The following is a 13,785-nucleotide window of genomic DNA, read 5'->3' on the forward strand; positions in this document are numbered from 1 at the left end:
GAAGCCATTAATATGGTCTATATAGATCAGTCCCCAGGAGACAGAACAGTGTGGAACAGGTGACTGAGAGGGTCTAGAGAGGCAGAACAAAGGTATCCATCACACTCCCCACTTAGGGATATCGTATATTGAAAATTGCCTTTCAATTTGGAAATAGCATGGTGGGAGTTTTTCATCAGCAGAACTAGAGAGCAATTTGTATGTTGAAGCATCTGCGAGAAAAAGGAACACATTAAACAGGACACTCAGACGTTTATAAGGTAAGAGAAATATTTATTTAATTTTGCACAAGAACGAGCTTATACTGAACAAATTCAACCAAATAATATTAAGTGCAATAAAACAAGGAAATAGGGATGACTTTTCCTGTTAGAAAATATTAAGTAACCATGCCTGTGCATTATTTTTATCATTACAATAACTTGTTTGAGATTTCTTTTCAGAGTGTATACTGTACATAGCATGTTATAGCTTCTTTGCTTTGCTTCTGAAAATATAATTCATTCACTGCCTTACATTTTATTCTTTTGCAGTGAGGAACCTAAGTGATTCGTGAAGATTCTGATCGAGAGGAAAATTTTCTGCACCAGTGAAGCTAGAGGCTTTCAAAGCTCCGATGGGCTCCAGCTTTATAGCCGGGGGTCGTGGTGTCACGGCGTGTCCTCCACACCTCTTTTTCTACACGGTGACGTCAGACACAGCAGAGGCAGAATTCCGGTCTAGTTTTGCCTCAAGAATTTTCCTTGTGTGATTCTCTCAAGCTCTACAAATTTCATAATTGAAAGTTCACTCAGCTATTAACAAAGCTGCACTTAGCTGCCCACAAATCATCCACTTTAAGTTGTAACTTTTTTTTTTTTTTGGTCTTTTTAGTGAAAGAACATTCTTTAAACAGAAATCTCCCATGAGATGGTTAACTTCACAGTTCCTGAAGGCACTGTGGATCCACTGAGCAACAGATGTGGCCATTCTAGAGAAAAAAGGGGAAAGAAAAGCACAGTATAAATTTTTAAGCCATTAGTAAATACTCACACTTATTGATTGGTACTCATAAACATAAATGTATGGTTATTTATTATGATTTATTATTGTTATTTATGCACCCCAGAAAGCTCAATGGCCCAATCACTTTCCATGTCTCTACTAGTGCAGAGCCAATTATGCCCCGTTATTTGTGGCAAATCCTAGCCTAGCTTTATTTGCCCCATGTCATCCTCTTGGACCACATTTGTTCTTCTATATATTCATTCATAAAATATGTATTGCATATATTAAGCCCTGGATATATTGATGAATAAAGCAGACATGGTCACTACCCTTCTAGGGCAGGGCTTACAGCTTTTTGGAGGAGAAAACTAATAAATATCAAGCAAACATACAATCAAAAATTGTGAAAAGTGCTAGGAAAAAAACGCAACTAGGTGGTGTCATGAGATGAATAAAAGTCTGGCTACTTAGATTGGGTGTCCAGGGTGGACTTTGCTGTAGAAGTGATGTTTAAACCAAGACCTCAAGACAGCTGTGTGAAAGGTAGGCCAAAGCACAGGGAACAGAATGAGTGAAGACTTTGAAGTGAAAAGAGTTCTGAGCAGTTAAGAAACTAACACGAAGTCAGGGTGAGAATTTTAAGTTGCTGAAGAAAACAGTGTAGAAATGAAGTAGGAAAAATAGGCAAGGAAGGGCCAGATATGCATAATTCGTTTTATAACAAAATACCAAAATAATATAGTATACTACAAAAAAGAAAAACTTTCTATATCTTATTCTTTTGATTCCTTGCACTCCTACTGTCTTCAACCAGCTAACTAATAAGAATGATAATGTTAATGTTGTTACTGCAATCATAAGATAATATCCTCTACTTCTTGAGCGCATACTTTGTGTCAGACTATATTATGCCAGGCACTTTAAATGCATTATCTAATTTCAACCTTACAGCATTCCCAGTAGGATCCCTATTAATAGTCATACTTTTTAGATTCAGAAACTGAAGATCAGAAAGCTTAAATATGTCCAAAATCACAGTTAATAAATGGTACAGTTGGGATTAAAATTCAGGTTAGTCTGCTCTAAAACTCATCCTCTATTGATATTTTCCTTCAGATAACTGACTTTAGGTGATTGAAAATGTACTTTAATATGATAAAATCAGAAGTGCTTGTTCCTATAAGATAAAACTTAAAGAAGAAAAGATTTTGATACTTTAGCCTTTGTTGAAGCACACCAAATGAGGGAAAAGCCAGTCCATATCCAAGAAGAATATTATCAATTTAGTCTAATCTCTTCCTCTCTAAATTGTTATTAAGTGGAGTTCTTATTCTGACAGCAAGAGAGTCTCAACCATCTCTTGGATCTCTCGTGGCATTTTATAGCTTTGTAATCATGCTCACAGGCAGAGGTTTTCTAATCATAAACTGGTTGCACGATCTTTCCGAATCCATTGACCCAATGAAGTGAGAGGTGTACTAGTTCCTGAGAGTATCAATTCCTCTAATTGCGTGGCTTTTGAACAGAAAGAGGGTTAGGGAATTTCTGCAGTCTTCTGCCACTGAGCATGTGAAACTAGCATTAGAACCCTATGGGGGGAAAAATCACTAGTATGATGCCCTTGAATGTTTTTGGAATGGACTGAATATTTTCCAAAATCTTCCAGGAATATTTTTCTTTATTCCATATCAATACGTTTAGCTATAACAAGATACATGTCCTACAAACCATATCATTGGAAGCTCCTCAATTAGAGAAACAGAGTCCATACATGAAAGATTAATAAAATATCCTATTGGGGTTCCAGTGTCTAAAATGGCATAGTTGCTTATATAAGACTAAGCCTCCTACAGATAACTATAAAGTCTGGACAAAATACAAAAATAAGTATTTGCAAGCAATGGATAGTGACCAAAAGCAGACAGACAATGGTGGGGTTTCAACCTTTGAAAGAACAAAAATGTATTGTGTGAGATTCAGTTTTACTTTGCATTGCTCCTTATGGCACTCACTAGTCTGTGCAGCTTAGGATAACTATAACTCAAGCAGAAAGCCACAATCTGATAGGCCCCAGATATCAGAGGACAACTTTTAGGGCTGTCAGAGTGGCTGGAAATTCAGGAGAAAATTTTGAGAAAGGAGGGAGTAAATCAGCAGATAAACTCCCCTCGGATTCTTGGCTGGTCTTTGAATTGCAGAAGAGACTCTGAAGAGGCCACGAGAGTCACAGGTTGAAGGTTAAAAGATCTGAAACAGAAATTTCTGGTGCTGTGGGTATTGGTGTCTAAAATCTGTGACCTGCCAAGTTAGAAAGGATTGATAAAACAATTCAGGCTTTCCTTTGAAAGCCCAAAAGGGCCATGATTAGGGTTAAAAAAAAATGTTTCAAGATTAAGAGAGTCACCCTAGAACTGAGGGTAAATCCGGAACAGATCCACCTAGTCAGTGTAAAGCCAAGTTCAAGGTGATTCACCAGTAATGTGCGACCTGCTAGAACAAAAGTAAATAGTCTTCAGAGGATGCTAATAGAATGCAGGGTCTACACCATACATCATCCATGATATCCACTAAACCATAAAAATTATTAGACATATGAAGAAAAACAGGAAAACAACTAACCAAAAGAAAAAGTAGTGAATAGAAATGACTCAAAGATAATCCAGACAGTGTAATCTGTAAGATGAAGAGTGGAAAGTACCTATTATAAATATGTTCAAAGATGTAAAAAAAGATGGTCACAATGAATGGAAAAAATAGATGGTAAATATCAACAGAAAAATGAAACTATAAATAGAATTAAACGGAAATGCTGGCAATTAAAAGTACAATATTTGAAAGGAAAAATTCACTAGATGGGTTTAACAGCAGATTAGAGATGGCAGAAGAAACAGTCAGTAAATCTGAAGACAAAACAATAGAAATCCAATCTTCAGAACAAAGAGAAAAAGACAGAAATAAAAACAGAGCCTCAGTGACCTTCAGGATAATATTAAACCATATAACATATGTGTAATTGGGAGTCCCAGAAGAATAGGAGAAAGAACATGTAGCAGATAAAATATTTGAAGAAAGGATGGCCAAATTTTTCTCAAATTTGGTAAAAAAAAAAAAAGCATCAACTTAGATATTCAAAAAGCCCAGCAAACACCAAAGAGGATAAAGACCAAAAAAAAAAAAAAAAAAAGAAAAACGAAAAAGAAAAATCACACCTACGTGCATCATAGTCAAACTTCTAAAACCAAAGATAGAGAGAAAATCATGAAAGAAGACAGAGGGGGAAAAAGACATATTGCACTCAGGGGAACAAAAATGCAAATGATAGTTGAATCCACATCAGAAACAATGAGGACTGGAAAACAATAGAGCATCACTCTTAAAGTGCTGGGAACAAATCTGTCAGTCCTGAATTCCATACTTAGTAAAAATATTCCTGAACAATAAAGGCATTTTCAGATAAACGTAAGTTGAGAGAATCCAATACCAGTAGATCTGAAATATGGAAAACACAGAAGAAAGTTATTCAAGCTGAAAGGAAATGACACCAGATGGAGACTCAAATATGTGAGAAGAAATGAAGAGCATCAGAACTGGTAAACATGAGGATAAGCATAAAATATAACATTTGTTCTTCCCTTAGTTTTCTTAAAAAATATTTGACTGATTAAAGCAAAAATAATAACACGGAATTTTAGGGTTTATAGTGTACATAGTTATAAAATATATGATGATTATAGCTCAAAGGCCAGGGGGATGGAAATATATTATTCCAAAGTTCTTATATTTTTATGAAGTAGTATAATATTAAATCTTATTATACTATAATAATTTAATGATATATATTGTAATCCTTAGACCAATTAAAATAACGATATAAAGAGTTATAGTTAAAATTCCAAAAGAATAATTAAAATTGAACAGTATAAAAAATGTTAATAAACAAAAAGAAGGAAGGAATGGATGAATAGAAGTATCAAAAATAGATGGGACAAAAAGAAAACAAATGGTAAAATGGTAGCCCGAAATCTACCAATGTGAAAAAGTACATTAAATGTAAATAGACTAAACACTTCAATTAAAAAACAGAGATTGTAACCCTGGATAAAAAAGTAAGAACTAATTATATGTTATCTATAAAAAATACATTTTAAGTATAAAACCACAGATAGGCTTGAAGTGAATGGATCAAAATATGTACTGTGTGGTTAAATGAATACTAGACAAAATTGACTTTGAGTCTGCAAGCTTTGGTAGAGATAAGAAGGGACATTACATAATGATAAAATGATCAATTCACCAGAAGACATAAAAGACTATATATTGAATAATTCCTTTTTTATGAAATTTTCAAGTAGGCAAAATAAATCTATCATAATGAAATCAAATCTAGGTTTCCTTATGGGAAGTAGGTATTGCCTGGAAGGGGACAAAAAGGCACTTGCTAGAGTGTTGGAAATATTCTGTATTTTGATTTATCAAACTCATCAAATTATACGTATGAGAACTATGCATTTCATTGTAATAAACATCACCTCGATAAAAACTAAAATAAAAGGTGATCAAGTGAAAGCTAGTTGGACTTCCAGGAAGAGTAGCCATCAGCTGTTATAACTAATTATAAAAACGAATTATTTTTACATAGTAACACAATAAATTTCCTTAACACCCTGCTATTTCTGGCTATATTTATTGTTAAAGAAGTCATTGTCACTCTTTTCATGTTAACTCTACGAATCAAGATTAGAAGATAGTCAACTTTTAATTTTCAGTAATATATTTATATATAATATATAATATATAATGTATAATATATTTTAATATTATTTATACTTAATATATTTACTTATTACTTAATCATTCACTATGTTATATATTATTAATATATTAATATTCTTATAAATTATATAGATTAGAGGCATGTATATATGTATGTGTAACATGTATATGTATTATACGTATAGATAAATTAAAATTATACATATATAAATGATCTATATAAATAATTAACACATATTTAAAAATCCCACTATCAATATTTTAGTATGCCTTCAAAGAATTTACTTTCCTATTCCTTTATTTTCAACCTTCTTGCAATCAAATTGCGTATGTAATCATACATCATATTTTATCTTAATTTTTATAATAAGTATTTTTAGTACTTCAATGGCTACATAATATAATTGTAATAAAATATGATATATTGCATCATATAGAGTTACTATAATTTAACCATTTTTCTTTTTTTTTTTGAGGAAGATTAGCCCTGAGCTAAATGCTGCCAATCTTCCTGTTTTTGCTGAGGAGGACTGGCCCTGAGCTAACATCCGTGTCCATCCTCCTCCACTTTATACGTGGGACACCTACCACAGCATGGTGGCCCGCCAAGTGGTGTCATGTTTGCACCCTGGATCCGAACCGGCGAACCCTGGGCCACCAAAGTGGAACGTGTGCACTCAACCACTACACCACCAGGCCAGCCCCTAACCATTTTTCTATTGTTGGACATGCTGGCTTCTTCCTTGATTCTGCATGACAAATAATGGTGAGATGAATAGTATCATGCATATAGCTTGTGGCATATTTTAGATTATTTCTTTAGGTTGGATTCTCAGACCTGGGATTAATAGAACAAAAGGTATTTGTGTGGGGAAGGGGAGTGGGCAAGAAGGTGTACGTGAGGCTACTCACATGTAGTTTTCAACGTTACTAACACTGTATAAGAACTACAATTCCAGTACAGCTCTATCAGCAATGGAAATTACTGTGAAATATTTTTTTCACTGTAGTATGTGAAAAAATGATTCATTACGTTAGTTTATATTTGTTTCAATTATTTAAAGGTTGAATAACTTTCTTTTTTAATAGCTGTATTTTTTAATGAATTGTTTATTCATCCTTTGCTGATTTATGAGAATATGTTTTTCTTATTAATTTTTATATATATTTTTAAAGATTTTATTTTTCCTTTTCCTCCCAAAGTCCCCCAGTACATAGTTGTTATTTTCAGTTGTGGGTCCTTCTAGCTGTGGCATGTGGGATGCCGCCTCAGCGTGGCTTGATGAGCGGTGCCATGTCCGCACCCAGGATTGAACTGGCAAAACCCTGGGCTGCTGAAGCAGAGCGCGAGACCTTAACCACTCAGCCATGGGGCCGGCCCTATATATTTTTAATTTAATAAAGAAATCCTATCTGCTGAAAATACTTTTCCAGTCTCTAGTTGTGACTTTTTACTTTATCAATTTTGTAATTTTCTTTGAGATATATTTTATCACTTTCAAGTTAGAAAAGGTATCTCCCTTCCAGAATTTTGATAAATATTTGATTACTTTTTTTGTTTTGATTTCTTTTTAATATCTAACACTTCTTCTGTGTGGAATTTGTTTTGCTATATAACAGTAGAGAAAATTACTTCCCTCAAATTGCTGTCTAGTCATTCCAATATTCATAGAATAATCCTTTCTTCCTTTATTGATTTGGAAAGCTCTCCCCATCATGTATTAATGTCTTCATTCTAATGTTGCCCATTTATGGGGTATTTGTTTCCATACATAGATCTAGTTATCTATCCTAATGTTAGTACAGAGGTCTGCTTTCAAACTTTAAGTTTGCTATTTCTGATAGATGATGGCAACTTCTAGGAAGTTAGGAGCTTCATTCTTATAAAATTCTAATTTTTTCTGTACTAAGTTATTTCAGAATTACATCCAGAGTCTCCCTAGGAGTTAAAAGTGGCACTGTCCTTTCCAGTTTCCAAACTGTCCTGCTCAGTGATTATCTGCTAAAGGAAATGATCCTCTCATGCCCCCTCCCTCCTTATTTCTCAACTGGATAACTCTTTATTGTTTGGAGCTCAAAGCATAATTGCCTGAAAGCATGCTGACCAATCATAAGGATGCGTCATCTCTATTAGATCCAGGAAAGACAACCTTCGTAATTCATTTTTGACTCAACAGTTTAACTTCTGAGTGGAGGAAACTTTTTTTTTAACCTAAGCAAACTGAATTTGAAGACATGTTGAAAAAGGGAAGGGAAAATCTTACCCTGTTTCACTGGCTAAGTCCTAATTCCTCAGATCTCATCTCCAATGTCATTTCCTCAGAAGTAACTGACTCACGTGTTGTACAGTGCACGTTTCCTTCAGAGCACCCACCACAGTTTGTAATGTGGTCTTTCTCTGTTTTATGACTTAATGTCTATTTACTCTACTACCAACAATAATAATAGCCAACATTTATTGAGTGCTTACTCTGAATGTGCATGAAATGTGTAGGAAACTTTCTGTATGGATCTTCTCACTTAATTCTTATAGCACCTCTGAAGTAGGTACTAAAATTATTCCTACGTAGGGACTATTATTATTATTGCCACTTTTCAAGTGAGCAAGCTGAGCCACAGAGAGATTAATGAACATCCCTTGAGGTCACATCGCTAGTGTGGCTGACCAGGCTTTGAATCCGGGTAGCCTGATTCCAGATGCCACATCTTTACCTTTAGACCAGTGCTGTCCAATGGAACATTCTGTGATGATAGAAATGTTCTCTATATGTGCTGTCTGATATGACAGCCACTAGCCACATCTGGTTATTGAACAGTTGAAGTATGGCTAGTGTGAATGAGGAACTGAATTTTTAAATTTTATTTAATGTTAATTAATTTAAATAGCCACATGTGGCTACTGACTACCCTATTGGATAGCATAGCTCTAGACAATAAGCTGCTAGGCAGCAATTTCCAGGAATGATTGTGTCTGTTTTTGCTTATCATTATACCCCTGGTACTAGCACCACACCCCACACAATTAGTATTTATTGACCCAAACGAATAATTCAGAGTGGGTAGGATAGGGAGAGAATAAGCAAAAACGGTGCTCGGAAAGCACCCAATTCTGAAAAGTGCTCACCTCCAGTGCAATATCTGGAGCTTGTTTTGCATAAATTTTATTTTTAAAATAACACAAAATAAACATGATAAAAATGAGTATTTGAGATAAATTTGGTAAAATTGAGCATATTCTTATAACTCGCATTTAATAAGAAGGGAAAAGTAAACAATATCAAACAGCAACTTCTGAGAATCAGCACTTATCTGACAAGAAATGAATTTAATGCCAAAATACACTTTTGGAATACATTCCTACCACGAGTCAAAACATCTTAGTAGTTATTTATGAGGCAGTGAATGACAAGCTCATTCAAGCTCTTTACCCCAGAAAATACGCTAATGTTTTCTATCTATTACTGAATGCATTTTTCTTATTGGAAATATCTGAGGCATATTTGGTGTTTTTTTTCATTCTATCACCTGGTATATATTTTTGTTGTCACTGCACAGTGCAATAATCTAACAGATTTAGCAGGGTACGGGGATTCAATTCTATCTGGTAATTAAATGTCAGAGAGTATTTCCCTGCTGGTCATTAATGCTGAAGTGTCTAGATACGCACTGCTAAGTGTACTCACATTAAACATATATTACAGGAACACTGCATATACATTAGCACTAGTAGTAACTTTCAAATTTGCTAATGCGCTTTTGGAAAACAGCATTACATGTTCACTCAAAAAGCTCTGCTTGATTGACAAATTGCATTGATTCAAAGAGCTAGACATTGTGGCTTGAAATAGATAATAACAGTATCTCAAAGCTTAAAGCATTTTATATTTCTTTTTCCTGTTACCTCAAGGTACTCTACTAAGAATTTGTACTAAGTGAATCTGAATTAAATTGCTCTATTGGAAAAATTTTTTAAAATGGAAATGTTCACTTAACCAGAGCAGTTATGGATACCTGGCCATATTATGCTGGGAAAAATATGACATTTTTGTTTTCCTGTTGCTGTTGTTAAACCTTCCAGGTTATTTACCTATTTTTAGTGTTGATTCCCAAATTATGGCTATGAAGTATAATGATCACTAAATCAAATATTTGTAGGAACAACAATCAAAGTAGGACGGGTTCGACTTTGTCACTATCTATGACGCTATATACTCTGACTATATTATTTTGTTCTCATTGAAGTAAAGGCACAATGCTCTATTTTCCTACAAGAAGAAAAATCATTATAAATATTTTTCTCCAACTGTAGGAATAAAATATGGTAAATAACAGATCTGAAATTTTTCAATTCAATGTAACTGACTGTAACTAACCAAGAAATATGCCGATTTTCACCGTACTGATTTTCACTTTGGAAAACGTAATACAGTTAATTCATCAATATATCTTACGGACCTCATAAAAGAACTAGATAAAAATCAATAAAATAATATTGTCTTCTATCATGAAAGAAAAAACATGAAATTTGGTGTTGTAGTTCTTTCTAAAAGTGTGTCCAATTAGACACTTTTGGGCAATTTCAGTAGGTCCTTTCTGTTGTGGTAATATAAATAACAGATCATTCTGGTTTCTGACCACGCACTTCCTTCTCCCTGAATATGCATCAGAGGATGAACATGACAGTCAGTTTTGGCACTTGTAAAGCTGAGTGGCACTCCTCCCACCTCTGTTTGAGTTATAAATAGGAAAAGAAAATGCTTCCCATTGGCCAGATTCAGCACATTAATATCTGTGAGCTCCGACCAAGTGCTCCCCACTAGAATTTAATGGGCTTTACCTTGCACTGGCAGAGAGTACACTCAGTGCCGTGTTTGATCCAAGAGGACCCAGTGAAGCGAACCACATTCATCTCGTCCAGGCAAGTTTTGGTGATGTCATTGCGGATGGTGTCGGCCTGGCAAGGGTCAGTGACACAGCGCGGGCAGCACTCGTTCTCTGGGAGGACACTGAATTCACACTCCACCTCTGGACATGGCAGGGGCCAACAGTCAACTTCCCCTTGCTGTAAGGAAAGCAGATGTGCAAGGGCAGAGGGAGAGGCAGGGAGGGCGTGGAGGATGGCAGGGTGGGTGGGAGCACAGTGTTTTCTGAATACTCAATTTATTGGATGGAGATTTTATTCAGACCTTCAAAGCGATGAATCTTGCAGAGAATCTACAAAAACTGTATCAGAGTGATGGGGTCTATACTGCAGGGGGCACGATTTAGAGGGCATTCTCACTGGGGTGCGGATACTTGCATGTGTAATTTTATTAATAACTAATAAAAAGGCTAGGACCAAGCCTATGTGTTTATGGAGCAGACATACTCATCTAGGCATTTTCAGTGCCTTGCTTTATGTTATTAAGCTACATTAACGGGGGAAGGAGGGTTGGCAAATTTAGAAAATCAGATCTAGGGGGATGCCTGTCTATGGAAATTTTATTGATTAAAGTAGCATGTTGGTATTAATGGCGGGGGGGGGAAGTTCTGTTGGGCTTGTTAGGTGTGTTGAGTTAATACGGTTAATGTGCGAGAGTTAAGCTTCATAAAGTGTTGTGCATTTTTAGTCTTGTTTTTGGGGTTTGGCAAGATTGTGTTGAATGTACATATGTGGAGTTTAATGGGGGGTAGGGGGGGTTTGATTAAGAAAATTACTTACTTGCTTAGTGCGTGGGTGCAGGTGCGTGCACAGGTGCGTGCACAGGTGACACAGGAACAATAAACAAAAGCACAAACTGTTTCTCTTTAAAAAATCAAATTTGCATGCCCTTATCTTTCTCATGACAAAGGAGAATTATTTTCTATGGAAGAGGTTTTTATCTAACTTTTTTGCCTGAGATGCTGTTTTCATTCTTTTGATCTTTTTCCCTATCGTCTTATCTATTCCCTTCTGCATAAAGAAAGTTTTGTCCACTTACAAGAAAATAAACTGAAATATAAAGGGAATTTGACAATTTTTCTCTGTTCATTTATATGTTCCTCAGTGTAGGGACTTTGGGAAAAAAACCCAAAACAACTAGGAACTGATTTCAGTCTTTTTTATTCCACGTGGGAAAATCCTGAGAATTGGATCTTTTTAAAGTTTAGCTCCCACCTGTTTCCTATTTTCTTCATAATTCTGAATCTCATGGTCTTGGAAATGAAAGCAGCCTTCAGGCACAGGAACTGACCTTGCTCTTTCAATTGATTTTTGGGTTGAAAGTATAAAAAGGAGCAACAAAAAAGCATTGCCTTAAAAATGTCCTCACAAATAGAAACGAAACTAGCTATAACTTCAAAAGTAGCATCTGTGAAACTTTCTTCTAGAAAGACACACAGACCAATTTTCCATTTCATTTATACCACTAGAAAGAATCAAGAAATTTGGTCAAGTGAAAAAAAGACTGATGTTTTCTTTATCAAGTCTTTATTTTCTTTTCTACCTACCGTTTCCAGTAAGAGTTTCATAAATATATAGAGACGTTCAATTCTAACATTCTAAGTATTTATTGCATATCCATATTCTATGTAAAACAAGGTGCCCATCAGAACAGCACTGACAGTAATACTCTTGTTTTTTTTGAGGAAGATTAGCCCTGAGCTAACTACTGCCAGTCCTCCTCTTTTTGCTGAGCAAGACTGGCCCTGAGCTAACATACGTGCCCATCTTCCTCTACTTTCTATGTGGGACGCCTACCACAGCATGGTGTGCCAAGCGGTGCTGTGTCTGCACCCGGCATCTGAACTGGTGAACCCCCGGCCACCAAAAAGGGGAACGTGCAAACTTAACCACTGCGCCACCGGGCCGACCCTGACAGTAATAATCTTTAGAAGGAAAAAATGTGTGTATTTTTAAGCCTAAACATGATTGATAGAAATGGATTAACAAAAGTTCTACTTGGAAAAAAGATGATTCTTTTCATGAATGCCATTGTTCTTTCATAATTGTCTCTACCTAAACCTAAGCTGAATGGGATTGGGGAAGCTAGGAGAGTCTTGTCTTCTTTTGAGCTCTGGAGATCCTGCCAAAAGACATACACAACATGGTGCACCACATCCACCCCAGGAAATACCTCCTCGGCTCCTGACTGCATGTCCATCATCTTTGTCATCCTAACCAGGCTCACTTTTTGAAACTGCCAACACTATGGCCAGGTTTGAACACAGGCAGACGTGGGAGGGCAAGGTCACTTTCCTATTTAGATTCTGGGCCTAAACTTCTCCTGTATTTCATGTAACTAAACTTACCAAGCAGCGGCACTGTTGGCAGTTCTGGACCCAGGTGTCACCACTATTGTACAAGGTTTCCCCATTGTGATGGAGGCACTGACTGCTAAGCCTTGGGTCACATTCAGGGCAACAAAAAAGATCAACTGTGGGATTCTCACAGTCACAGACCATCCGTCGACACATTACAAATCCATTCTGTGTGAGAAGGAAAAAAAGCAGTTACCAAAAGCCTCCATTTCTCAATAGAATAACATCGTGTGTGTGTGTGTGTGTGTGTGTGTGTGTGTGTGTGTGTTTGTGTGTACACACATACACCTATCTCTCAGATGTTGATTTGAGAGTTGAGATAATTCACACACTTACCAATTCATCGATTTTCTTTGAAGTTCCATTTTGTAGCTAACACACAGAAATTACCCAAGCTGAAGAACTTCCAATTTCCTTTCCACACACTACTTGACCAGAAAGAAATTTTCCAGAAATGATTTGTATGAAATGATAAACACTACATGGTCCTTCCGTGTACATAAATGTGTATATGTATATATAAATATATATGTACTTCTTTATTAGTATAGTAATTTTCATATTAACTAAATTTAGGGTTTTGTGAGGGCACGTGTGTTTATATTTGGTAGCTAGTGAAGAAGTTTTATGTAGTCTTAAGTTTATGGACTATTTTAGACCTTATGTTATACAAACTGTTATCAGTTTCTTTCATAATAGTTGACCCCTTGCTACATAGTATTATTTATTTAACTATAATTTAAGTCT

The 13,785-nt window shown here is 35.7% G+C and overlaps 1 protein-coding gene across 6 annotated transcripts in view; it reads right to left on the reverse strand.

The window, feature by feature from the left end:
- Positions 1–252: 252 nt before the first annotated feature.
- Positions 253–13,785, reverse strand: part of NELL2 (neural EGFL like 2) — a 362,368-nt gene continuing 348,835 nt past the window's right edge. For all 6 annotated transcript variants that reach the window (XM_023643416.2, XM_070271280.1, XM_023643415.2 and 3 more), the window contains 3 exons: positions 13,030–13,206; positions 10,598–10,822; positions 253–970 (listed from right to left, as the gene is read on the reverse strand). In XM_023643416.2, coding sequence (XP_023499184.1) covers positions 920–970; positions 10,598–10,822; positions 13,030–13,206 — 453 coding nt within the window. In that variant the 3' untranslated portion in view covers positions 253–919. The remainder of the gene's footprint in view (positions 971–10,597; positions 10,823–13,029; positions 13,207–13,785) is intronic.

Source organism: Equus caballus, chromosome 6 (assembly GCF_041296265.1).
Source record: "Equus caballus isolate H_3958 breed thoroughbred chromosome 6, TB-T2T, whole genome shotgun sequence".
NCBI lineage: Eukaryota > Metazoa > Chordata > Mammalia > Perissodactyla > Equidae > Equus > Equus caballus.